At 42.0% G+C, this 27,661-nt stretch overlaps 6 protein-coding genes across 7 annotated transcripts; 1 reads left to right on the plus strand and 5 right to left on the minus strand.

Moving 5' to 3' along the window:
• Positions 1-4,459: 4,459 nt before the first annotated feature.
• Positions 4,460-5,672, minus strand: LOC130389215 (cholesterol 25-hydroxylase-like protein 1, member 1). Its single transcript, XM_056598891.1, has one exon. The coding sequence runs from the start codon at positions 5,568-5,570 to the stop codon at positions 4,764-4,766; it is 807 nt and encodes a 268-aa protein (XP_056454866.1). The 5' UTR covers positions 5,571-5,672; the 3' UTR covers positions 4,460-4,763.
• LOC130389766 (cholesterol 25-hydroxylase-like protein 1, member 1) lies at positions 5,672-7,784 on the minus strand. Its single transcript, XM_056599703.1, is given in 3 exon segments — positions 5,672-7,061; positions 7,063-7,253; positions 7,779-7,784. Coding segments are annotated over 3 exon segments (618 nt in total). The 3' UTR covers positions 5,672-6,640.
• si:dkey-24l11.2 (uncharacterized protein LOC100034462 homolog) lies at positions 7,435-15,604 on the minus strand. The gene is made up of 13 exons (XM_056598209.1): positions 15,371-15,604; positions 14,490-14,640; positions 13,650-14,332; positions 13,269-13,328; positions 13,113-13,165; positions 12,858-13,002; positions 12,008-12,387; positions 11,276-11,504; positions 10,898-11,012; positions 9,618-9,738; positions 8,924-9,035; positions 8,445-8,557; positions 7,435-8,267 (listed from the first exon to the last, which is right to left on the minus strand). The coding sequence occupies exons 3-13, from the start codon at positions 14,313-14,315 to the stop codon at positions 8,198-8,200; spliced, it is 2,064 nt and encodes a 687-aa protein (XP_056454184.1). The 5' UTR covers positions 14,316-14,332; positions 14,490-14,640; positions 15,371-15,604; the 3' UTR covers positions 7,435-8,197.
• tspan3a (tetraspanin 3a) lies at positions 15,018-19,356 on the plus strand. The gene is made up of 7 exons (XM_056598213.1): positions 15,018-15,193; positions 15,466-15,657; positions 15,922-15,996; positions 16,194-16,295; positions 16,390-16,542; positions 16,872-16,955; positions 17,471-19,356. The coding sequence occupies exons 1-7, from the start codon at positions 15,131-15,133 to the stop codon at positions 17,561-17,563; spliced, it is 762 nt and encodes a 253-aa protein (XP_056454188.1). The 5' UTR covers positions 15,018-15,130; the 3' UTR covers positions 17,564-19,356.
• On the minus strand, positions 17,155-24,973 carry pstpip1a (proline-serine-threonine phosphatase interacting protein 1a). 2 transcript variants are annotated; one of them, XM_056598211.1, is made up of 15 exons: positions 24,886-24,973; positions 23,705-23,805; positions 23,534-23,608; positions 23,376-23,410; positions 23,165-23,271; positions 22,920-22,982; positions 22,554-22,664; positions 22,148-22,193; positions 21,967-22,046; positions 21,293-21,391; positions 21,053-21,149; positions 20,830-20,911; positions 19,110-19,186; positions 18,805-18,932; positions 17,155-18,709 (listed from the first exon to the last, which is right to left on the minus strand). In XM_056598211.1, exons 1-15 carry the CDS (start codon positions 24,913-24,915, stop codon positions 18,578-18,580), a joined length of 1,263 nt encoding a protein of 420 aa, XP_056454186.1. In that variant the 5' UTR covers positions 24,916-24,973; the 3' UTR covers positions 17,155-18,577. The 2 variants fall into 2 exon arrangements, with proteins under 2 accessions (XP_056454186.1, XP_056454185.1); XM_056598210.1 differs by having other exon boundaries at positions 18,582-18,932.
• rcn2 (reticulocalbin 2) lies at positions 23,813-27,661 on the minus strand. Its single transcript, XM_056598212.1, has 8 exons — positions 27,566-27,661; positions 26,959-27,087; positions 26,759-26,861; positions 26,448-26,638; positions 26,227-26,340; positions 26,016-26,109; positions 25,734-25,876; positions 23,813-25,514 (listed from the first exon to the last, which is right to left on the minus strand). Exons 2-8 carry the CDS (start codon positions 27,085-27,087, stop codon positions 25,371-25,373), a joined length of 918 nt encoding a protein of 305 aa, XP_056454187.1. The 5' UTR covers positions 27,566-27,661; the 3' UTR covers positions 23,813-25,370.

Below are 27,661 nucleotides of genomic sequence, written 5' to 3' on the forward strand. Positions count from 1 at the left end.
TACCCCTTGCTGCAGTGACGGAAATGTTGATGAAAGAGTAAACAAAAATGAAGGGTATAATTTTCTCGTAATGCCCTTACGGCAACAACTGAAGGAGCTCTTCCAAAACACTACTTTTTTCCAAGATCTTAAACGACAACAAAACAAATATGGGCATGGGGGACATTTACAGTGGAAGTATGTACACCTCAAAACTTAAAACCTTTGTTGATACCCTTGACAACATTTCACTTTCATTTAATATTGATGGGGCTTCAGTTTTTAAATCATCCAATTACTCAATTTGGCCAATTATCTGCACAGTCAATGAACTTCCATCTATCCGTGGAAAGTATGCTCTTCTACATTCCCTTTGGTTTAGTTCTAAACCCGAAATGCCAACACTGTTAAGGCCATTTGTCAAGGAATTACAAGAGCTATTCACAGAAGGGTTTTCTTGGCATGACAACACTGGTCATAAACACACCACAAAAGTTGCCCCAGGTGTCTGCATATGTGATGCGCCAGCCCGTGCCATGGTACATGGACATGAACAATTTAACGGCAGATATGGGTGAGGGTTTTGTCTGCATATGGGAGAAATAGAACCAAAGGGAAAAGGGTTTACACGTGTATATCCTCACTCTACTGAGTATCCTCAACTAATAACACATGATCAGACTACCCATCAGGCATCTGCTGCAATACAATCAGACACAGATGTTAATGGGGTTAAGGGACCTAGTCAACTGCTGCTACTTCCTAATTTCGACATTATCAAACATTTTGTCCCAGAATATATGCATAGTGTTTGCCTTGGTGTAACAAAACAATTTGTCAGTATTTGGTGTGATTCAAAAAACTCTGCTTTGCCATTCTATTTGCAACCAAAAATAATCCAACAGATTGACAGTTCTCTCCTCACCATACACCCACCACATGAAGTCAAAAGATGTCCAAGGTCATTGTCCGAGAGACACTATTGGAAGGCATCTGAATGGAGGGCATTTATTTTCTTTTATTCCCCCATTCTTTTGAAAACAGTTTTACCCCCGGTTTATTATAATCACTGGCTATTACCTGTCTTCTCCATCTACACACTCCTCCAGGATAATATCCAAAAAGCTGATCTTTTGCATGCTTCCTCTTGTTTTACGCGTTTTGTTGTCGAGGTACAAGAGCTTTATGGAAAATGTTATGTATCTTATAATGTTCACTGCTTAACCCATCTTAGCAACGCAGTTGACATGTGGGGTCCGCTGTGGGCCAACTCTTCATTTGTTCATGAAGACACAATTGGCACTCTTCCTGAAATGTTCAATGGTACACAGGCAGTCCCTGAACACATTTCTAAGAGATTTTTTAACACAAAAACACTAATGCACCACACTGAATTATTCAATAATGTCAGTGATGATGTCTGTGATCTTTTCAACAAACTTGTTAACAAAGACAATACAGTGTTAAAATCATACAAAGTAGGTAGTGGTGCTCGGGTTGTCGGGAATTACACAACAAGAGTAATTACAGTGGGGGAGTCCATTCTCTTTGGAAATTATATACAGGCCAGTGTCAAAGAATTCAAAAGATGTTTCATCCACCACACTTTATACACCACTGAAATGTATGCAGCAAATTTTATACGCAATAATTCTTGTGTGGCTCTAAAAAACGGAGAGCATGGTAGCATTAAATCCATACTACTTTGTAAGCTCAATTGTGGTTGCTTATCAGCATGCAAGTGCAGAGGTGTACCTACACATTTTTAGATTTCAAAAAGGATTCCAGACAATTAAGAATCTATGATGATTTCGCTAAGGTGAATACTGCTAAGCAAATTGTGTAGTTCAGAAAGACCCATGAAATACTTCTTTGCAAACCTAATGATATTTTGTGCAAATGCATATACGTACACGATGAGTCAATTATTCTTATCAAGATGCCTGTATTAGAAAATGTTTAAAGTTAGTAAGGCTTCAATTGTACTCTCTTTCATTGTTATTATATTCTGGCTGTTGTAGCCTATGCATGTTGTGCATTATGTTTTATATTTATGTGTGGTTTATGTTTCTACAATAAAATCTCCACATAATACAAATATTTGGCTTATGTTTCACATATTCATTTTAGGACAAATTACAGAATAATGAAAATATATATAATATAATATATATATATAAAAAGTATATTATAGTTAACTATAGTAATCTATACTGTACTGTTATTGTAGTATAGTATAGTAATCTATAGTATACTACACTGTGTAGTAACTTACTATAGTATTTACCATAGTACACTACAATGTCTGGAAAATTACTATAGTAAATCCCACACTATATTGTAGTATAGTATAGTAATCTATAGTATACTTCACTGTGTAGTAACTTACTATAGTATTTACCATACACTACAATGTCTGGAAAATTACTATAGTAAATCCCACACTATATTGTAGTATATTACTATAGTAAGTAATACATAGTATACTGTAGTAAATGCTGTAGTAAACTATAGTATTTTTTCCCCTGGGATGGTATAAGCGGGATGGACTTCGCCGTCCTCCGCCGTCCTTCTGGTAAATTGTGAAAAATGAATTAAACTAATCAGACAACGCGGTTATAGACCCAGGAGTAACTGTGGTATAAAGGCTGGGACGAATTTCGAATTATAAATATGTACAATGCATAACGTCAGCTCTTTGGCGCATAGCTGAGCAGACTAGAATACCTCCCGTTGCCAAGTCGTAGCTAAGGTCTATGAAGGTATTGTAGCAAAAGTCTTTAGGCTACCTGTAACTGCAGATTTTGTATGTGTACACTAAAGTGACAAATGTGTAGGCCTAACAGTAAATTTGAAGTCCTAAATATTTATTTTGCATGTGTACTCTAAAGTCACAAATGTGTGTTCACTTTTGCTTTTTACTTTTGCTACAATCATTGCAGCGCAGTTATAATCTGAGAACATGCACAAAAGTTGTGCATTCGTAAACCCAAATGTGAACTAATGCATCAGAAGTTGCACATCTGTGAAATATTTCCTCACAAATGAAATTATTGAGATCGCTATGTTCAATGAGCATTTTAATGAGCGAGCACAAGTCCATCGGTTATTCGACTGCTCGAATCTACTGCTACGACTACGAGTCTCAGCTTTTTTTCTTGCGGATACACGATGTGGTACAAGGGTAAAAAGTGATTCGTATCCGTATGAATCAAACTCTTACTTTCTGGAGTCTTGAAAGTAGACAAGAGGGCATCCTACACGACGGAGTTGGGTATCTTACATTATGTAAAATTAAATCACTCAGTTCAACTGAATTCCCCCAAAATTATTGCATTAACATGCCGCAAGTGTCCTTCAATGAATGGTCTGCTTGGATGATCCAATTGTAGTTAGAAAAATGCACCCCCTGCCGGCGATTTTCATTGGTTACTGCTGCAATTTTGTCCCGCCCACGGACGCTCTGCCTCATACGGATACAAATCACTTTTGCTACACATGTACCGCCTAGACGTGTTGCAAAACTACCTGCAAAAAAAAACACAGACTTGCAGGAGCAGATTCGAGCAGTTGTAACTTTGCACTTGCACTCGCACATTAAAATGCTGAATCAACATAGCGTTCTATATCATTTTATTTGTTAGGACATTTTTCACAGATGTGCAACTTCTGATGCATTAGTTCACATTTGGGTTTACGAATGCACACATTTTGGGCAGTTTCTCAGATTATGAAACACGGGTGTGCGAATGTGGTTTGCACCAACTGCGCTGCAATGATTGTAGCAAAAGTGTCAATTGCACGGCTCTTTGAAGTTGTGATGCATAGGATAGGATTTGTGCACAGAGACTTGTGAACTCGTAGACCCTATTTTGTGTTTACAATGGTAGAAAAAATATTTACGATTTCAAATGTACTGTTACACATTTGTGACTTTGGAGTACACATGCAAAATAAAGATTTACGAATTCAAATTTACTGTTACACATTTGTGACTTTAGTGTAGGCCTACGCATACAAAATCTGCAGGTACAGGTGCTAAAGATTTTTGCTACAATAATATCTTCATAGATTTCCTCTAAGACTAAAGCAAAGGAGGGAAAATCTGGTTCATGGCTAGACAAAGGTTCCCTTTAAGCAACAAATAATATAATCCACGAGATTGAACAATATAATACACGAGATTGAGGGGAAATCTGTTTCATGGCTAGATTTACCAGAGGAGACTTCACCTCACACAGCAAACAATATAATCCACGAGATTAAACTCGCTTTCAAAGATATACCTACAATATAATTTGTCCCAATTCAATGGATTACCATTAAGAGGGTCAGTGTACTATATGCAACAAACAAATCGATGGATTAACATTAAGAATGTCAGTGTACTTTGTAGACATTATTATAATGTCTACAAAGTACACTGACACTCTTAATGGACTGAATGCCACATAAATATATAATTATGTTTTTGCACGTTTGCAACGTTTAAAAGTTCAGGGAAAAGTATATGCCTCTACTGGTATAGTTCCTTTTGAGGCAGTGTTGTTTCTGAATATAAACAACACTGCCTCACTCTGAACTCTGTTCAAAACTTGAGAATGTGAGCAATGCCTTCTTAGAGCTTACATTTTTGGGGATACAGCACACGTCATTAAACAAAATAAACATTTATTTTGCAGTGCAGTAAAATTAGAATATAAAAAATAAAAAGTAAACGACAGAACATAGGTTTATATACATGTATTTTCTGACACACCGCTGCACAACTTTTTTGCATTAATTTAAAACGGTGCCGCCGTGCCAAAGATCCTGTCCCAGTGCCTGAAGAACGGGGCGAAGTTACACCCTGGCTTCTGATGGTGCATGTCATGTGCTGGCGCTCCGCCTAGCAGCCCAAAGGGCACCACCCGGTTCAGCGTCCACGGCAGGTCGTACCCGATGTGGTCCTCCACCGACATCCAGATGCTGAACACGGTCACGCACCACGTTGTCAGCGGGTGACATCCCAGGAGAACGGGGTCCAGGTTTCCCCAGAACCCCACCGCCATCAGCTCCGGGATGCTGAGCTGCTCGGCGGACCAGGAGAAGGGGGATATGTACTCGTGATGGATAGCGTGCACCCACCGGTAAAGCTGCAGGTGCTTGTGGTGCACCACGTGCCAGATGTAGTACTGAGTGTCAAACAGTAGCAGGACAGCCAGCCCGTCCACCAGCAACTCGTACACGCTCGGTGCCTCTTGGGGCACCGCGGTCGGGGGGATAAAAAAGGCTACCGCCGGCAAAACGAAGAACAAGTGATTGTACACTGACCTCAGGAAGCTCTGACCCATCGCACTAGGCGTGGGACGTCTGGCTGGCTGGATCTTATAGCGATGGAACATTGGCACTCTGGATCCCAGGAGGTCGAGAGCGGCGAAGGGTAGACTGCAGAAAAAGTAGCTGGAGAAGGCGAGGAGCACGGAGAAGAAGGGAGAGGTGATGAGAGGCAGATGGTTGGAGAGGAGATGATCCCAGATAGGCTGCAGGAGCCGATCTGAAGGAGCCTGAGAGTGAAGAAACTCAAGGTGCTGCTCAGTCAAGTTCTCCATCTCAGCCTCCCAAGTTTGTCTTCCCCAACTTTGTAGTTCCCTTTATAAAGTGCCGAGTGAATGGATTTGCTCGCAAGGAAACAGGGAGAGAGAGCAATGAGGCAGCACTCCCCCCCCCCCCCACAATCCTAATAAAAACAAACTACCCTACACAAAAGGATTACTTTTTTTGCAAATTGGGGTCAAGAAGTAGCTTTGAAACCTGATTCAAATAAAATAAATTATTTTATTTCACATCACTTTGAAAATGTTAGCCCTGGAAAGTAAACTAGTCATCAGAGAACTTTTTTGTTGCATCCTTATGGTGCTTTTTATGTTTTCTATATTACTTTGGTCAAATAAGGTTAACAGCTTTCAAGCGTTTTGTCACATGAATGAACACACAATCTGTCCTTAACCTGATGTTATTACATTGAATACACCAGGAGCTTCAACATGGCTGAACTGAGGAAACTGAGGCTCCAGTTCATCAGCTACACCAAGCTGCACTCCACAGAGAACGCACGTTTTAAACATGCTTGTGCAATATTTGAACAGAAGTCTTAATTAAGTTACATTTGTGAGTTATATGTTCAATAAACTTGTATTTATTTAAAATATATAAATGTGGTGCTTAATTTGTCCAAAGATGGAACTATAAGGAACTAGACATACATTCTGTTTGTGCTATTCATTTAACCTACTTGATAGAGGTTTTCTCTAAGACTAAAGCAAAGGAGGGGGAATCTGGGTTCATGGCTAGATTTGTGTTAATCCAGAAGGGACTTCCTCTTATGCAACCAACAAAATAATCCACGGGATTGAACTCCCTTTCACAGATTTTATAATTTGTCCCAAATCGATGGATTAACATTAAGTTAAGTGTCAGTGTACTTTGTAGACACTATGTGAGCAATATCTTCTTGGACACATTGTTGGGGATACAGCACACATAATTAAACAAAATAAACATTGACTTTGCAGTGCAGGAAACTGACAACATAAAAAATAAAAAGTAAACGACAGAACATAGGTTTATATCCTATACATGTATTTTCTGACACACCGCTGCACAACTTTTTTGCATTAATCTAAACCGGTGCCGCCGTGCCAAAGATCCTGTCCCAGTGCCTGAAGAACGGGGCGAAGTTACACCCTGGCTTCTGGTGGTGCATGTCATGTGCTGGCGCTCCGCCTAGCAGCCCAAAGGGCACCACCCGGTTCAGCGTCCACGGAAGGTCGTACCCGATGTGGTCCTCCACCGACATCCAGATGCTGAACACAGTCACGCACCACGTTGTCAGCGGGTGACATCCCAGGAGAACGGGGTCCAGGTTTCCCCAGAACCCCACCGCCATCAGCTCCGGGATGCTGAGCTGCTCGGCGGACCAGGAGAAGGGGGATATGTACTTGTGGTGGATGGCGTGCACCCACCGGTAAAGCTGCAGGTGCTTGTGGTGCACCACGTGCCAGATGAAGTACTGAGTGTCAAACAGTAGCAGGACAGCCAGCCACCAGCACCGCGTACACGCTCGGTGCCTCTTGGGGCACCGCGGTCGGGGGGATAAAAAAGTAGCTGGAGAAGGCGAGGAGCACGGGGAAGAAGGGAGAGGTGATTAGAGGCAGATGGTTGGAGAGGAGATGATCCCAGAGAGGCTGCAGGAGCCGATCTGAAGGAGCCTGAGAGTGGAGAAACTGAAGGTGCTGCAAGGGTCAAGTTCTCCATCTCATTAGGAGTCTGTGCCTCCCAGGTTTGTCTTCATCAACTTTGTAGTTCCCAAAAGTGCAGAGTGAAGGGATTTGCTCGCAAGGAAACAGGGAGAGAGAGCAATGAGGCAGCACTCCCCCCCCCCCCCCCCCCCATCCTAATTAAAATAAACTTCCCTTTACAACAGGATTACTTTTTTTGCAAACTGGGGTGGAGAAGTAGCTTTGAAACCTGATTCAAATAAAATTAATTATTTTATTTCACATTACATTTTTACAGTTATAGTGGTCAAATAGTTTGACTTAATGCACAGTAGGTGTTTCAAACTTTACATTTGGGTGATTCAAATGCTTAAGGGAGAAGGCTGACAATTTGTTGCAAACATTTTGCTAAACTATGGATCATTTGCATAATGAAAGAATTTATGTAGTCCTTACCGGGACTCTGGTTGACCCTGACCCGGTCACTCTACCAGTACATTGAACAGGATTAAGGCCTTTCGTTAACCCGCCTTATAATACTTCCATTTTGAACTTTTGAACTATGCTCCCAATATTCCTCGGTTCTGATATGAACACGGAATAAAGGGCCTGTCAATCTTCGCAAAATAAAGAAAAATGCAATCGCAATCAAAATGTTTGTTTCCATTCTCAAGTGGTTCATTCTGGGAATGATGAAATGTGAGGATCAACAAATGTTGATTTAAACAAACGTTGTTTATCTAATTAAAACTCAACAGGCTCTGTATCATATGCCAAGAATCATGACTCTTCTTGTCTTCCGTTTACCCCTTCAGCTCGGTAAATCGACAAAAGAACCGCACACAACAGATCAGTTATGATTAGCAAACCGTAATTTATACATATTTTGTATTTCATATTCAGTTCAAAGATCTGCATGATATGTCACCTGTCCCCGGTCATGTGACACGGCCACACATCTACTTCTTGTCTGCCGCCGCCTTCCGTGAAATGGTCTTGTTGGTGTTGGCATATTTCTGCCGGTCGTTTCTGTTCCGGAATAACATATTCAACCATTCAAATTGAAAATGACTTTGAGGGAGGGCCCTCTCTCTAGAGGCTAAACAGCAATGTGTATTAGACAATGCTCTGATTAGCCTCCTTTAAAGGTGAAAAGTATATAAAGCGTAGTACAAAACAAAGCATTCAGAACTGTCAAGGACCTACCTGCTCATCTTCACTTTGTTCCTGCATCCCAGGCCCCCCTCCCAGAAGCTGCTGTGAGCTCCCCGGGTCATCATACCCCCACAGCCCCCGCAGGGCTTCCCGTTACCGTAAGGCTGGAGACAGGACAGGGGGGCACATACATCAGACTATGGACTAAGGAATGATATGCATTGGAAACAAAACAATGGAAATAGCGCTAAACCTCCCACCCAACACAAAACAAAGATTTTACATAAAAATACTAATCGTTTTAACGTCTAGCGTCTAAACTTCTTACTCTAAAAGTAAATAGCCTTATTGTCTAAAAACAACGTGGCTGAGATACTGACTACGGAAATATACAGGGCTTTCGGGTATATTACCTTTGCGCCCACCAAGGACGCCAAAGCCATGAATAAAGGCTTTCTCCACTAAACCTCCCCTGAAACGATTATCCCTGTAAGTCCACACTACTCTCATTGTGCCCTGCCTGCGTTCACCTGCTCCGTGGCACAGTAGCCGCAGATCATCCTGGTGGCCAGCTCCATGAGGTGGTCCTGGTCCTCGTCGTGGCACACGTCGCAGGCGTAGGCCCGTCCGCAGCAGGAGAACCTGGGCCGGGATTATGGGATGGGACGTCCGTACCGTTATAGCTCAGAGCACGCGTGCAAACACTGCTTTTTAACATCGGCCTGTTTCAATGTATCCCAGAATTGAAGCTGTCCTTAAGTCACTGCCATTGACTTGAAACGAAGACGACATTAACCCCTATCATTTATGTTCTACATCATTATATCTTATTAATAAGATATCACAAAACAACAACAACAAACAAAATTGCAATAACAAATTTGTTATTGCGATTTTGCTGAAACGCCTCAAAACTGTGCATGTACTAAATCATCCATCCTGGTCGGCTTAGCTCAGGATGTTGAGCAGTTGCCTTGTAAAGGAAAGGCTGCTAGTTCGATCCTCCTAGCTCCGAGTGTTGATGTGTCCCCGAGCAAGACACTTAACCCTAACTGCTCCTGTAGAGCTGGCTGTCACCTTGCATGGTTGACTCTGCCGTCGGTGTGTCAATGTGTGCATTAACCGATGTAAGTCGCTTTGGATAAAAGCGTCTGCTAACTGCCCCATTTGTAATTGTATACTGTCTACTGAATTGATGCATGGACACGTGGGAGATGGGTTTACCGTAGCCAGCGGTGACTCTGTTTGTAATGCTTGCAGGCCCCCTTCTCTGGTAGTGGCTTTCCCTTTTGCACGGCCGGATCCCTCACCTTCCTCCCATAGTTGGGAGTTGAATCTTTAGGTCCTGCAGAACATGTGGACTGGTTACAGATGGAACAATACTCTATTATATACTCTAATGATTAGCTATTTCTTTGTCTTTGCACACACACGCACGCACGCACACGCACACCTCTGAAGCATTCATGTAGTTAGATAATGTATTATAAATATTAAAGGGCACATGTTTATCTTGGACTTTTTTCTGTATATATATATATATTAAGAGCTGTCAAGCGATTAAAATATTTAATCGTGATTAATCGCATTAATGTCATAGTTAACTCACGATTAATCACAATTAATCGCAAATTATTTTTCTATGCTAAATATCCCTTGATTTTTTTGTCCCATAATTCTTCTCATTTTAATTCTCTTATCAACATGGTGAATTGCATCGGCTTGCCTTGTGCAAATGATTTTTTATTGATAACAACATTGGCATATACTGATCAAAACAGGACGATACAAAAAAAGAGCCTATAGTGCAATTAAACGACTGCTTTGAACAAATGTCATTTGAACATAGCAGTCAGGCTACTGCTTCTTTGTTTTGAGCCAAAGGAAAAAAAAAAAAAAAAAAAAAAATGTTTTCTTTTTATTTTTAATAAAATGATTGCATTAATCGCGCGATAAAAAAATCAACGCCGTTAAATTTGGTTTGCGTTAACGCCGTTAATAACGCGTTTAACTGACAGCTCTAAACACATACACATATATAATATATTATATATGGCATCAAAATATTAATTATTTAAAGTTCGGTAACAATCTTTCAATGGTGTGTATGCCATATCCAATCATCATCATAAGGTAGCGTCCTCTGGGGGAGAGGGTTGCCTTATACGATTAAAATATCCAATATCCAATAAAGGCATTTAACGGCTATGTCGTTGAAACACTCTGCACTTTGTGATTACATCTTTTGCTGGACGTGTGTTTGCGTGTTTGACAGAGCCGAGTGACTTGTTGAGGCAGCAGCTGTCGCTTGCAATAATCCCAATAACGTTCTACTAAATTAATTCTGAGTTGCAGCCCTCAAAGGAATGGAGCTCAATCGATGTGAAGGAGTGCGTGTTTAAAGTGTGTTAAAAACCAACCAACCACGTTATAATAACAGGGGTGCAGTGCATGCAGCGGTGTGTGGAGGGCTCGGCAGCCCTGTGAGTGGAGAGTCATGTCACCTGCTTTGTTGGAGCGTGGCGGGATGTACTGGAACCTGGCGCTCTCTGCCAGGATGCTGAGTTTACTGTGGCAGTGCTCGCAATTCAGCTCCTTGGTCTGACCATAGCAGACGTTCTGAGGGGGAAAACGAGAGGAGAGCGAATCAGAATGACCCTCTGCTTCTAGAACCTGTCAAAAAATATTTAGTCTTATTGCATTTCTATTACTACTTAAGTCATTCTGAATTAAATATAAATTTCATTCAGTGAGACATCAATAACTGTTTTGCTTCTTCGTTCTCTATTTCAGGTAATTACTAAATTTTCGGTTTAAAGTCTTTTCGTCGTTGACTATTTTACATATTCGAAAATTAATCAAACCGATGAAAGGAGTGCTACCTGCATGGGGCCGTCCTGCGAGCAGTGCAGACAGCCCGCAGTGAGCTCGCAGTCCTGCAGCACCAGGTCGGTGGGCGCGGCGTTGTGGAGGTCCAGGTAGCCCAGCACGTCGCTGTAGGCGTGGAGCAGGCTGGGCCTGAAGGTGGCGCCGATGCTCGCGCTGCACTTCTCACACTGGGCCGTGCACGGCAGGGTGACGCCCAGCGTCAGGTCCGCCGTCACTTTACAGCTGCACGCACACAGACACAGACACAGACACAGACACAGACACAGACACAGACACACACACACACACACACACACACACACACACACACACACACAGACAAATGTACAGACACACACACAAACATAAGGAAATTCATCACTAATTATCGATGCACGTAAACAATGCAATATGCATACAGGTAAAGAAAATATAAAAATATATATACAAAATGTTTATTACTCTTCAAAGACATATCGCAAATTACATTCCATAAATATATATATCCATTTTATAAGTATCCTTCCCAACACTGTATATAATACAGTGTTGGGAAGTTACTTATTATTTGTATACTGAATACATAACTCCGGTACATGTATTCCGTTACTCCCCAACACTATATACACACACACATACAAATCTGTGTATTCTTTGAACCTGTATTGTCACATTTTTCCTCGCCCTCTGCACACGTCTACATTTAGCGTCAGTGCAGTACAGTATAAATCAAGGCCTGGTCGTACCGGTTGCACTGCAGGCACACGGTGATCCGGCGGGCCAGCACCGTGGCCGTGTTGTCGCCCAGGCTCAGGCCCAGCAGCTTCACCTCCGTCCCCCTGCGGGGCTCGCTCAGCTTGATGTTCTCCACCAGACGGCTCGACTCCTCGTCCTCGTCCTCCTGTTCCTGTTCCTGTTCCTCCCCGTCCCGGCCCCAGCCCTGTGTCCGCTCCGCCTTCCCCCCGTGTGAACCGCCCTCCGCCCCGTCGTCCAGGTGGCCCAGCCCCCCGCCCTCCTCGTCCTCGTCGGGGTCCCCCGGGCCGGGCTCTTCACACAGCGTGGCCTGGAGCTCCTCGTAGCGGATGAACTGCAGCCCGGCGCGCTCCACGTCAATGTCTTTCTTTAGCTGTGGGACACACCGTTCAGACAACGGGAGAGGGCCACAGAGTCACACACTGGAGAACAACACAGAGAATAGAGCCGACGTGTGGGGGGCTGCAACGATCGGCCAATGGATCGGTAAGTTGTTTAACAGAAAATGTTTCAAATCAAATACAATTGATAACCGATTAAGCCTTTAATTAATTTACCCAATTAAAAATTACTCAATGCTTTAGGAATTCAAATTTTTGGTTCATGACTTATTATCAAATGAATACATTTATTTTTTTTGTGGTTTATCCGATTATATTAAACTAAGATATCACGTTGGAGCCGCAGAACTGGTGATTAAAGACCTTTTATAGACAACACGATGAATCACCCTCCCTGGAAGAACCACCACTCGACGAACCGAACAGGAACATAATGGTTGAGTGAAGCCTTAAATGTGTGTGCATCCAGGGGACGTAGCGGGCATCAGACGGCGGCCCTCACCTGCCGGGCTCCCTCGGTGAACAGCCGCTCCATGCTGCGGTCCAGCCAGCGCAGGTACGGCCGGAACAGCAGCTCCACCTTCCCCATCAGCTCGTTGGTCGCATGCTTGGCCTGCAGCCAGGCCTGGGACGCCTCCTGCACATGCCTGCGCCCCCAAACACAGCACGCTGGTCAAACAATGCGACTGTACCACCCTTTAGGTTTGGTTACTCAATGTAATTAATAGGAAATAGAAGCCTTTTAGAGTTAGTTTACCTGCCCATTACTGATGGAAGGCCCTGGTCTAGAGGTAGGTCTAGAGTGAATATCTGAAGAAGGAGTGCCAGGGTTATGGTTCACATTTGGAGTTGGTGTAATACAGTTGACTATAAGACCGTATTCAGGAATATGAGGAGATGTACGTGTCATTACCTCCAGGGGGTATTTTTCTGGAAAGCTGACCAATATAACAACTTCTTTAAGGTCAAATGGCTGTGGGTCAAAGCAACAGTCCAAGTAAGTATTCAATGCAATCATGCTGCTGTATAATATCATCAATTATATGAATACAAACATATACATTATTCTTTAAAGAGGTCCCTATTGGTCACAATTGATAGAGAAAGTGCAAAGTATACTTCGAATTACATGTATGTTAATAGCTTTTGATGAACAGGTACTGTTTGACTGAGCTTTACTTAACAATTACGATTAATATTGTCTTAAATGTGTCACAATTCATCCCGCGTTAAAACTGTGGCTCCTCCTGTAACGTTGATTGTGTGTTATAAATGTCGTCGGTTAGTGTTTTACCCAGTCAGGATCAGTAGCTTCTACAGTGGCTCTATAAAAGGTTACTTGGCCGTCACCTCGCTCCTGAACCATAAGCTGATGTTTGGGAAAACGCTTCATCATCTGCTTTATCTCTGTGTCGCGGAGCTCTTTGGTGACCTCCTCTGTAATGTCACCAAGCTTGACCTCCTGGAGATGGGTGACGGGAGGATCAGGCGTCGCTTTGGAGGGTCTGTGTTGAGCTTTAGGGGGTAACTGGTCATCCAGTGGGGGCATTGAGGGTGGATGCCAGAACCGGCATCTGTCTTCCATAGTACAGGAGCCGGAGAGAAAGTAGCGACATGTACGACGGGTAGGTCCTCCACCCCTGGCTACAGAGCCCACCTTGCGCTCCATAGGTGGCTTTGGCTTATTATGGTCCATCTCCCCTTCAGTGACCATCGATCTGTCAGGCTGGTTGGTAAAATACCCTTCCTCACACTCGTCTTGCTCCGTTCCCTGCTCTATCGTAGTAGTGTTCAGGTGAGAATCGCTCCTTTCGTGGACAAACCTGCACCTTTTGCCAAAGTTACAGCGTCTTCCCTGTGAGTAGAAGCGGCAAAGGGTCCGGGTCTGGGGACCGGAGGAGGTCTGTGGACCAGAGGAGGTCTCGGCTTCACTCTGGTTCTCCTTCTCGTCGCCTGCCATCGTTTCAAGGACTATACCTAAAGTATGATAAACAACCACAACTGAAGCATAAGCATAGGCAGATGATCTTATCGTACAAGTAATATTATGGGTTATGATAGTACATGTTCTATGACAGATCTTTGTTTACATCGATGTGATTGACAGTCCACTATTTGTAAACAACAGCCCTACCTCGGTTTAGTCCAGGATAGATGTCCCAAGTAAAGGCTTGATTCGAACGTAATGTGATACGAACGATATGTATTTCACACGTCTGGTCAAAGGTTTAGACGGCCAGTTTGATTAGCTTGAAATAAACCAGTAGGACTAAGTTGGTCGCCCCCTATAGTTTCGGAGTGCAACAACATGAAAAACAAAAAAAAATGCTTACAAACATAAAAATGTTTAAGGTTGTCATGTTCTCTATGTATAGACAGTGTAAGATAGGATGCTTTGTAATATAATTTAGCTTCCTTTGGGGGGTAATAACCCTTTTTTATAAATATGTGTTATATCTGTAATAGCAATAGATAGTTATATGACATAAGCAGAGAATACTTGTAATACAAACAGGGCAGGTTGACTTTTTAAACGTTAAAGGTTAAGGTTAAGGTTAAAGATGCTGTGGCACATTGCAATACATGTACTGAACACTCATATTGAACCAACAGGATGCGATCCATGCGGGCCAACCGCGCACTCTAGTGGTCAACCTGATGTACAGCACCTAGAAACAGTCGTGCTGAAAACGCAGTTCAGTCGGCGGTTGACATGTTGAAATAGGATCCCTTTGACTTTGCATTTAACGATCTATTGACACCCCGGTTTAAGAAATGGGCGCTTGTGGTATCACCTCATCGAAGACGGCCTTGGTCTTCCTTAACCTGATCTTTTGGGTGAGTAGGCCTATTAAACAGCTCGTATGATTTTGCACCACAGAGCAGCTGAACTTTGTTTACAACTGTAGTAGAGGCATGCTGAATGATGATTGTTATCAGGTAGAGCCTACATTTGCACGGCTTGTGTTTTAAAGTCAATTTATTAAAGTATTCCATCTGCTTGTTTCTACCTACCATTAATGGTTGGTTTCCATTTAATCAGTTTTTATTTTCCCCGTTGCTATTTCTTGGACATGACTAATTGAGCACCGTGTCGTCTCTCGTTCCAGGCGGCTGCTGGGGTTCTGTGCTATGCTGGAGCGTATGTCTTCATAACATATGATGACTATGATCACTTCTTCGAAGACGTGTATACCCTTATCCCGGCTGCGGTTATCATTGGCGTCGGGGCACTTCTGTTCATCATTGGCCTCATCGGATGCTACTCCACAGTCCGGGAGAGTCCCTGTGGACTGGCATCTGTAAGTAGTTAAATGAGACTTCGGGAGCAACCAGGTATATCATGTTTCCACTAAATTAGTGGCAGCTAAATTTGTAAAAGATTTTTTATTTTTTTGGAATTGTCTTTTAGGATGCCTTTATTTGAAACCTTCTAAACCTTTTGGAATGTGTGTGCGTGTGTGTATTTTTTTTTTATATTGTAAAACTATTTATGGTTTGAATATCACATTATGATTATGTGTTTTGTCCTACAAACAGTCTGTATTGTGTCTTACTATCGACAGTTTGTCTTCATCCTGTTGCTGGTGTTCATGATAGAAGTGGCCGTTGTGGTTCTTGGATATGTTTACAGAGCAAAGGTGTGTATCTCAAGTCTATAATCAGTTACTCGCTGAGAATCAGTTACTATAGTTGGGCTTGTCTTAAATTTTCAAACAATAAATATAAAATGCCATTGTACCACCAAAGCTAAGTGAATATGTTTCTTTCTGTTAAGTATTAGGCATATGTTTATGTTTGTCAAACCTATTTACACACAAATAATGTTGGTTTCCAGGTTGAAGAACGTGTGAACAGTTCAATCCAGGGTGTGTACGATGAATACAATGGAACCAACAGTGATGCTGCTAGCCGTGCTATCGACTACGTGCAGAGACAGGTGACAACACTCACTCGCTCTGAACAAATTTACATTATCATTATTATAAGGTTGGAGACGTTCTCGGGGAACCAAGCTTTATTTCTTTCTGTAGCTCAAGTGTTGTGGGATCCACAACTACTCTGATTGGACACACACTCCGTGGTTTGAGGGTTCCAAGAATAACAGTGTACCGATCAGCTGCTGCAGACCGGATCTTGAAACCTGCACAGGGTCCCTGACCCGCACCGAGGACCTGTTCCAAGAGGTAAGGGCCCTTCAACCCTACTGCTGTGCCACACGTCAGGTCTGTCGTAGAGCCACTAGTGTTGTTGGCTGTCATTGAGTCTTATCATAACGTCATTAACTAGAGATGATTTATCGTGAAAGAAAGTTTTTGTCGTTTCTAATGATTAAAATGATGATGGGAGGGTATAGCCTGACATTGCCAGACCAATTTGAAAATGTGTATTTGTCTGAGAATTCTGGTGATAAATGCTCCATCCCTTAATGATTGACTTTACTTGCTGATTGTAGTCCTGAGACCTCTGTAGCTGGGATGTGATATTTGTTTGGTTGGTGACTGTGTGCCTACAGGGCTGTGAAGCTCTGGTTGTGAAGAAGCTGAAAGAGATCATGATGTATGTCATCCTGGCAGCAGTGACGTTTGCTACAATTCAGGTAAGGCGGTTTTGAAAAGCTTGGATTAATGGGTGTTGGAGAAGTTGTGTGTGAACTAAAAAACCTCAGAAGCCACACAGATGGAAAGCTTGGCTGCATGACCTGTGGTCTGCTTGCCCAGCCCTTTTCTTCTAAGGGTCATACATTATTGGCAGACTACATCGGTTGATATAAGAGTTCTCTTCATGTATAGGTTGTATAGGCTCTTATAAACATCTGCCTGTACTGACCGGCAGACACAAGCTGTATACGTTCTAAAAAGAGACGTCCATTTTGAAATGACATGACATCATTCTAATTAGTTTCTCCTCATCCTGCTATCATCTCAGTTTATTCCATCCTGTGATTGGAATAATCATTCATGACTTTGCTGCATTTTTTTGTATGTAAGTTGAGTGTCTAGTTTCATTGAGGCATCTTTACAAGTTAACTATACATATGGATTGGTTCAACTATGTAATTAGAATTCAACAAAACAGAAAACTTGTGATGTGATTTGTGTCTGTCTTTTACAGATGCTGGGCATTCTGTGTGCTTGTGCCGTTCTGTGTCAAAGAAGGCCTGCATCGAACTATGACCGTCTCATCACCGGAGAAACATATGGGTGAAGAAGTTGTACATACACTTACAAACACACTCCTTTTAACATGCAAATAGAGTTGGTTTCTGTCTAGAATTGTATTCTCCAACAACCAAAGGGGAGAACCATTCTTTTTTTTTGGCCTCTTAAAGTGTAAAGTGTGGATCATTCAGTCTCACTGACGGTGAGTGAGGTGTTAATTTCTAGGTAAGACTAGTCTTAACTAATCATTTAGTTTGAACAAATTATTTTGAAATTGTGGTTTCCGTTGTTGCTTCAACATGTCTCAAAGAACACTATTGTATCAATATATCTCCATAGAGGGCATACAAGTATAGTATTTTGTCCATATAGTTTGTTTCATCAGCCTTCCAATAAAAGCTGTAGAATTTAATTTCCTGACTTGTAGCGTTTGAAAACACAAGAATGTAAATAAAATGTAGGAAAGTCTCTGTGTGTAAAACGCTTACCAGCAACACAACCACACTTCACAATGGTAACCATTGAACGCTCAACGTGTGTGCGTGTGTCTGTGTGTGCGTGTTCATGTGCAACTCTCTGCCTGTCTTGATGGACTCATCAATGGGGAACCCCTTAGGAAAGCCTCAAACTGATTTTATTTGTACGCCATACATATTGTTAACAGAGATACATTTTGGCACAATGACAAAACCAAGCTTTGCGCTCAAAAAGATAATATTAGACGGTTAAAACCCGACTTGCCATGATATGGTCATTGTCAACAACATACATCAGCAGACCTGCAAGAGGATACAGCAATGTAAAGCATAATAATACCAATATCTATAACACAAATAAATAACTTTTTCTTATACTTGGATAACCAGAACGCACAGATAAAGCAGACACATCATGATAATATTGAGTCAGTAAAGATTAAAAAAGGGAAAGCATATTTAAAGCACACACACCACAACATTGTGAAATGTAACGTTTCCTTTTTCCAATAAAAAGTCGATAACGGCCTCACTTCCCCTTCAGAGACCATGGCCCTTCGTGAATAAAGCAAGTTGAGTTGACCTCATTCCTGGGTGAGATAAGACCCTGGAACCAGTCCAGAGCGGCCGTTCCTCTCCGCTGTCCACCAGCCGTCGTCGCCCTGTTCGATCACCACCACCACATCCCCGGCCGCCATCGACAGCTCGTCTTCCCCCTGAGTAAAGAACACAGACCAATATTTGAACGGTCGGCTCCAGGCCCATCTAGGATGTGTGGGTTTTGCCGCCGGGAGCGTGGAGCCAGGCTCACCTGAGCCACGTAGTCGTACAGAGCCTTGAACTGCTCGCTGAACTCTCCGCTCAACTCCCCGCTCAACTCTGCGCTCGTCGGCTCTTTTGGAAATCCTGGAATCGAGGCATATACACCTTCTGCATCTTCTGAAGATATTCAGAATGAGACGTTGGTTAGCTTGAGGAACATGGGTGCTCGCTAAAAACGTTTGAATACAATCAGAATGACCTCACTAGCTACGACATGATAATACTCCATCTTATTAAGATGGAGATGTACACCAGTGGCCTACTTCTAGTGGTTTCCAATGACTTTACACATACCTTTAGACTGCGTCACTGGCTCAATGCCGTTTGTTTTCGGGGAACACAGAGCGCTCCCTTGCAGTAGAGTTGTGAACCTAGAAATTACAAAAAGGAACGAGTAAGACATTTTAAAGGTCCCATGACATGCTATTTTATGTATTCTTTAATATAGGTATTAGTGGGCAACTAACACAGTATTCAAAGACTTACAGCCACTCCGAGCCAGTCGCACATTGAGCTTCCCCCAAATACGCTGTTTTGGTGTCTGTAGCTATAATGCAAATGAGGAGGAGCGAGGCGGGTCAAGGAGGAGGGTGGGGGTGTGGCCCTGAGCAGCTTGCAGCCACGGTACCATGCGCTCTGTTTACAGTGGATGTATTGCAATGGCGAGGCGCACACAGCCTTTAGCCGTGTTCTGTAAATATTCTAGAACACACGGGAGTCCTGGAGCTTTATACCTAAATATTATCATATAGCCTACATAGATATCTTATCATATAATACATATTATCACGGCCAAAAGCTGTCTGAGCCGATATTATGAATCTCAAATGACCGCGTTGGGTTCTCCGACGTTCCTGGTTCTTCCACGTCCACATCAATGTGAAGTAGACTGAACCGCGACAAGGAGGAGAAAGGGATTGTTGCCGGGCAGCGCTTAGGCACCTCCGCCTCCGGCGGTGGTCCCTCAGCGGGGCTCAAGCGGGAGACATTCGCCGCCAACAATCCCTTTCTCCTCCATGTCGTGGTTCATGTTCTTGAGGGAGTCAAAGCTAAAGTTCCTTCCCCCCAATTCATTCTCAACCTTGGCTGAGATAACCCCCACTACGAGTCTCGTTGTAGAAATACCGGAGACGAGAGTCCGACGTGTTATGCGCCATAACACTAAAAGCAGAACAGTTATCCAAATAACAAGGAAGTGTACAACACTTGCGTTACAGTCCTGGAGCTCTATATCTAAATAATATCATATAATCCATAGATATCTATATCATATAATACATATTATCACGGCCAAAAGCTGTGTGCGCCTCCAGACGATATTATGAATCACAAACAACTTTGTCGGGTTCTGCGACGTCTTTCACATCAATCTAAAGTAGACTGAACCGCGCGCTGCCTGCTGCCGGCTGCCCGCTGCCGGGCGATGGTGCCTCGCGGCAACCGGCGGCATGTCGCAGTTCATGTACTTCAGTGAATCAAAGCCAAAGTTCCTTTCCCCCAATTCCTTCTCAACCATGGCTCAGATAACCCCCACTGTCTCGTTGTGGAAATACAAAAGACGTCAAAGAACCTACAAGAAACATTTGCGTTACAGTGAGTGTATTCACACACACACACATGTGGCGCTCGCACGGTCGTGTCTCATTGGCGGGCCAACGTCTCTGGGCGGGCCAGGCAGAGTAAGGGGAGGAGCTTAGATGCTTTATGACGACATAAATAAAGACATTCCAAATCAGCGAGCTTGAGCCTCCGTTTTTTCAAAGGCGAGCAGAACAGCTAGTGCTCGTTTTACACCAAACGTAAGTTTTAGCCACTGGGTGACCATAGGCAGGCTAGGGGAACTCATATTTATGTTAGAAAACCTCATAAAGTGAGATTTTTATGCCATGGGACCTTTAAGTGGTAATAATTGAGAAGATCTTCATGTATATAAATGGAATTATAAATGGAAAATGGAAATATATTTGAGCTGGCCACTTTCAAGTAATTTAAAACCATTAAATGGGCTTCTTACCTTTTCATGACGCCAACAAAGCCAGCAGGATCGCCGTTGTCTGCTGTTTGCCTTTCGTAGTAATTCTCAAATTGGATTGGGGCTGGGAATATGACCAAAAAAATGCATTTTCAGAGGCTAATTCGTTATTTAATGTTTTTGTAACTTTAGTTCTAGGATTGAAGGTGTGGCTTACATGGAATACAAAGTATGTTGATTGATTCATATGGGGAATATGCCTTACCAGGTGGATTTGGCCCTGTGCGTTTCATGTCCATAAAGCAGTCGTTGTCTTCAACGATGGCACACTTTTCCAGTGTGATCCTCAAATCCTCGTAACACTAAAGAGCCATTTTAGAAACGTATGTGTGAAATAGTATGTTTCCAACGATAACTATAGTGCAACATGTTGGATAATAGGGTTAGATTTAGGGTTAAATTAAATGTATTATAATAGGATTTCATGCACAGTCACTGGGCCCACCTCATCATCTTTGACGCATTGCAAGGACAGTTGATTGCTGTGAATCCAGAAGGCATTCCTTACAAAGGTGATGCGCTCCTCTTCCATCTGCTGGAAAGCCTGTAACGCAGACCTTGATTAATGAAATGTCTTCAATTCAACTTTTAGAACATAATGACAGTTTAGGGCTCTACGGTGAAAATTTCCCTTCCTGACATCCAGTATTCAAAAGCAGTCCCTCCACAGGTGGACTTTCGCAAGATGTCCTTTCATTTTCATTGTGACGTCCCCTGTCTAACTTGTTGCCCTTAATGCCACAGTCACATTCATTGGATGTAGGTGGGGTTGATGAATGGGTTAGTGATGTACAGATGACAAACCACATTTCCACTCTGGTTAATTGTGTGGAACGAGAGTGGAAGTGGGTTCATTCTTTTTTATGTAGACTTTCGAACTTGTGTGTCTTCTCTACAAAAGTGAAATACATAAATCATGAATCAAATCGATGTTTTAACCCTCTGCATAGGAATAGGAAGGCGGGAAGGCTATAGTTAATTAGTCCTAGGATTGCGTTGCTAATTTTGTTGTTAATTTAAGATAAAGGTTATGGTAAAGTTGTTGTTTTTTTACTTACAAGAATAAGTACAAAGCTTAAAGGTCACATTAGTGAGGATGGTGTAAGCAAGGCAGTCTACCTCACACGTAGTCACATGTGTCAATTCCCATTCTTGACGAATCTTGTCAAGCTGTTCGATGTTTGAAACGTATTGTTTCTCTAAACAAAAGAATATGCATTAGTTCCTCTTCGTGGGGTCAATTGATGTGATAATAATGAATTCCATTGCTCATTATGTTATATCTATCAGACTTCCTCACCAGCTTCTTCTGCCACTTCCCTGCACTGCTTTGATTTGTTCTGTAGCTGAAGGAAAATAAAAGTATGTTCAAGTTACTTTAAAGCTTTGAATATTCAGTAGAAGGCAACATCAGACTATCATTCATTAAAGTTGCAATGTGTAGCAATTCAACTAGCTTGTAGCTTAAAATGACCTGGACATACAATATCTAGTCAATGTCAATCGATAGGGACTTCTATAATGTTATCAATAAAACCACAACCTATATGGCAAAATCTAAAAATAAAATTGACCTTGATTTACGAGAATCTTACTCGGTGTTAAAACTATATTTTAATACCTGGGAATCACTCTTGTGATCGACAATCATGATTCCCAATATAAACTTTAGTTGGTGTAGGCCTACAGTAGGGTTTTCAATGTACCTTTTCTGTCTGTTTGGGTGTGGCTGTGGCTGCAGCAGCATTGCCAATCTTGACAGCCGCCTGCTCGGCCTCGTCAGCCTCTTTGCATCGCTGCTCATAGGATTTTTTGGACTGAAAATGTAATCTAACTTTATTAAACACAAACAAGAAATGAAAAAGAAGAAAAAAAAGCCCCTGTAGGCTGCCGCCAGTTCTGCATTGACCAAAACAAGAGCATCTCTTCCTGCATGACTGAGTTATCGTGTCACCGGCTTCCTGTACAGTCAGCATGAGGTCTACCGTGTGTTTTGAATGGTTGTAGTGGTAGATGATATAAAGATGGTTAGACCCAAATGAAAAGATCCATCAGTAAAAAGCTGAACTTACCTCCATTGTTTTTTTAAACAGGCATACTTTTGTTTTCTGGACCTTGTCCATGAGTAATTCCAACTGGAGAAGTAAAAATAAATACTTGATGTATCAGCACAAATAGGCTATTTGTCTAATGTAACATTAATTTATGTGTAATAATTACATTTCATACTTGATCAAATAACCCAAGAAGGTCCAAACTTAAATGCAGTACAAATGCCTAAACGAATGAACAAGTAGTATACTTTGATTCAAGTCACCTTCTTCTTCTGCTCTTTCTGCTGCTCTCTGTGTGTCTCCATGCTCTTCGCCTCCTCCTTCAGCATCCCAGAGAGGTGGAGGTGAAAGAGACCAATCCTCTCAATTTCTAAAAAACAGAAACACAGGCTTTTAAATTAAACAAATGAAAACGCTGAACAAAGAATGACAAGAAGAAAACAATAAAAGATATTTGATCATCCGTGTACATACGTGTTTTCACTTCATCAAAGGATTTTCTTAAGGTGCTGTTTGAAAAATAATAACGATTTTGAAAGGTTAATTAATTGAAATATAAAAAAAATCATAATAAGATTATGTTGAGTATCATTAAGGGCTGGCCTAATACTATTTAACATATTTCTATTTACTTGATTTCATAAATGCCTCCAGTTTTCCTCGCGATAGTGACCAATTCCTTTCCATATTTCTCTTCTGCGGATGCCCTATGTAGAATACACATTTTCATTGAATTAGAGTACATTAATACTGTTATATATTTATTGTAATTGTGTAATTAAAGCCTTCTACAAATGACATACCTCATCTTCAGCAGTTCTTCAACGTCCTTGCATGTCCGTCGGCCATCACAAAGTCTCTGAATTATGGCTTCATATCCCATGTTGCTGATGAAGTCCACTCCCTAGAATTGTCCAATATGATAATTGTATCAACAGGCTGCATTATTGGTCCGGCAGTAGCTCAGGAGGTAGAGCGGGTTGGCTGGTAACTTGCTGGTTCGATCCCCGGTTAGCTGAGTGTCGAGGTGTCCTTGACAAGGTACCTAACCCTGACTGATGTCGTGATGTCTGCTGCTGGATCGACAATTGGGCCGGTCCAGCAACTCCCAACGGCTAGCCGTTATAAGGAGCATATAAACTAACTAACTATTATACACCCAAACATACAGGACATACCAATGTCGGCAGGGCTTTCAAACGGCTATATGTGTCTACATGTAATGTTTATGTGTCTCTCCTGTATATATAGCCTATTATATATATATATAGCAGTTTAGTTATAGATGTTTTAGTGTGTGCACTTTAATTGAAAGGATCGAGGATCTTGAGCAAAATCAGTTACGTTACAACATCAAATGATACAAGCCCCAGGAGTTGGTCAATAGTAATCTTAACCAAAGTCAATATCAGTCGTTTAGATGCATAATTTAAAGTGTGCTATAGTATAGATAAAGGATTTATGTAAAGTATAATGAAAACATTTGAATGTTGAACAGGATGCACATATGAAAGAGGGGGGGTTTATAGGTACCAAAAATTAAGTAAGCTGTCTTTTTTTCAAAGGCTGCAATGGAATAATTGTGCTTGTGTTGCATGCAAATCCATTAGTTTTCAGTTACTTTTTTCCATCTATTGTGTTTGCCCTCAAATTGTAGTGTATCAGTTGGATTTATCTACCTACATTTCATTTATCTATTTACAATTTATGAAAAACTCAAAATAATAAATCATATGAAAACCACTTAATGCGCCTTAGTTTGTAGTTAAAACAAAACTTAGTTAAAACATTCGTTCACAAAGAGGACACCTTGAGGATGTTCGAGTCATGAGTTACAGCATAGCGAAGAGGAAGTGAACACACAATATTTCATTACGCATTGTTTTAATTCATGTACACATACACAACCTTACTGAAACAGTAACATAAATAGCTACTTAATGCATTAGTTAATTAGGTTTAATAACATAATTGGCCCACTTACCCAAAAGACATCTTTGAATTGTAAAGCCATTTTAACAGCCGGTAGATAATAGTCCCTTTGAACGGTCCCTCAGTCGAGTTCACTATGCAAAGCTTGCCTTCCAAAAAGATTTGACGGGCCATGCATATCAGGGTTGATATGAACTGAAACTCTTTGTGACACATTCAGGAAACAAGCCTTGACACTCACCAGTGCCTCGGTCGTTTGAATGAGGAAGAGCTGCATTGCACATCCCACCAAAGCACATCCAGAGTGAACACAAAGATTTCTTTCTTCTACTGGTTAGTTAATAACTGCAAATAAGGTGAGGGGATAACTTCTGAATAATAACTGCAATACAGCAGTACCTCAGATATCCATTGCTCATATAGTGTTAATTAATTCATTTCTTAAAAAAATAAGATATGTAAGAGATTTCTTTTTGGAATAATACAAAATAGAAGCCAGATTTAGAGTTTGTGCACACATGAACATTAATAGCGAAGTTATAATTCGTCGTGTGACGTGATCAGTTGGCGACCGTAGTCTGTCACTTCACTGTTCATGAATGACTCTTGATTTTTCAGGACCTCTGCCTCTGAGATTTTCCCATCTCCATCATGATCCATTTCCTTGACTAGATGAAGAGCCTGTTGACCACAGAGCAGTAACATAATCAAATTAACATGAAAATACACCACCACTTTCAGCCCCTGAGCATTGACGTACGCATCAGTCCCATCGCGGCTAGAACTCACTGAGCTTGTACTTGTAAAGTATGAACTTTATTGGTTTATTCTTGCTTTGGGGTATCTTCCATTTTACACCCTGCTCATCTATATTAAGACTACTAAATATCGGTTTCTCACCTCTTCCCTTGCTGACCCGTAACTATTGGGAGCCACCCAGCGAAGCTGCTCTTGGGGGTTCAGTTTGCCGTCTTTATCCTGGTCGTAGAGCTCTTTAAAACGCACAGTTTCCTCCACCTCCCAATGAGATGGAGTGCTATCTCCTTGGAAAACAGAAATACAAGCAACAATTCAGCATGAGGGGAAAATGGTTGACACACACTTGACAACATGAATCAACATGAATACGTGTTAGCCGTATTTGACGCACGCACGCACGCACGCACACGCACACACACACACCATTGCCACGGACATCCCCAATAAACTCTGTTAGACTGATGAATCCATCACCGTCCCGGTCATATTCGCTCAACACATCCTCAATGGTGAAGTCCTGTATTGCAGACATAGTTATTATTAGGTTCATGCAATGCTGGAAATCATAAAAGGAAGGAAGTAATGTGCAATTGTAGAAGTAAACATTCAAGAGTGTTGAGGCAGAGACACTTACGGCCATATGATCCACCTCAGAGGGGTGCGTGAAGGCGAGAAACTCTGGCAGATTAAGCCCTGCTGTGTCGTCCACATCAGCGAAATCAAAGCGCCTTTTCTCCTTCAAGCTCAGCTATGTTGTATGGAGACAAATCCATGTAGGTCAGTGTGATAACCCACACAACGTGACAGGTCCCGTTTGTGTTTCAGCACTACGACATAAGAGTGTGCAGCCATTACATATCTGATGGACTCTTGTTCAGGGTCGTTCAAAACCGCAGCATCGTCGAGGGTGATGAGCCCTTGTTGCGTGTTGTACTCCTCCCAAGACACCACGCCGTCTGCGTTCGGGTCGAACTTAGGGAAGCGCTCCTCCACATCTTCCAGTGCATATTTTCTGTAGACCTGCTGGATCCACAGAGCCAGCTCCTCTGTGGTTCAGAGTGAGATCGTGCATGATTATGGTTGTCAGATGAGCACACTGCCACACAATGTAGAGTAGTGAAGTGGTCATTCTCGTGGTGAACAAACAAACTCAAACGTGCGCTTACCTGTTGATAACATTTTATCAGAGTTGATATCAATCTTTTTGACTATCTCAATTATTTTCTCCCTCTGCTGCGATGGGTCCATTTGACCCGTTTCTTTGGTGTTCTAGAAATCAACGAAAAAAGGTTGAGGACATGATGACGGGATGATTAATCGGGAGCAAAAACAGAAAACAAGGACTGTGGTGGAGATGTTAAACAACCTGATTGCCAAGAAGCACATTAACATCATGTCCAGGGTTGTGCTGTTGATCAATATAGTGATTATCTTCAAGGCCGGCTCCAAAGGCAAAGTTTATTGCGAGCAACGCTATCAGGGCTGAAAGTGTCATCTGCGGAAGAACACAAAAAGTATGTTAATGCATGTATGTTGTGTGTATTATATTACACAGGTATAACTCAAGAATTGAAAGATGTGCAAGATGTATTGTTAGGTTGGACTAGGTGTGTATGCTGAGGGCGTTTGAAACTCTTAAAGGAAAGCAATCAGGGGAAATATGTCATAAATGAAATGTGGCGAGTGACAGTGACAGTGATGGTAATCTCAACTGGGCAACACCGTTGTTACAAGGTTTCAAAAACCGTTGAGATAACGTGTTAAACAATGCATCTCACGGGTTAAGCTCAATGTAAAGCTGACAGTAGGCCTGTGTGTTAGTCTACTGTGTTTGGGAGATAGTGGACGGCGGACAACAATTCAACCCATGTATCGACGATAGCAGGGGAAAAAAAGAGGGATGCATCATGAAGAATAAAAACATACGTATTATTATCAAACCACATACTCATAACATAGCATTCCGCTTTTACCTTGAAAAACCCTTTTCCGAATCTCCAAACATCATGCAGACGAACAGCGAACTACATTACGCGCCTCTTTACGGTTGCCATGGTAGATACTTTGAA

This window comes from Gadus chalcogrammus, chromosome 9, assembly GCF_026213295.1.
Source record: "Gadus chalcogrammus isolate NIFS_2021 chromosome 9, NIFS_Gcha_1.0, whole genome shotgun sequence".
NCBI classification, from domain to species: Eukaryota; Metazoa; Chordata; class Actinopteri; order Gadiformes; family Gadidae; genus Gadus; species Gadus chalcogrammus.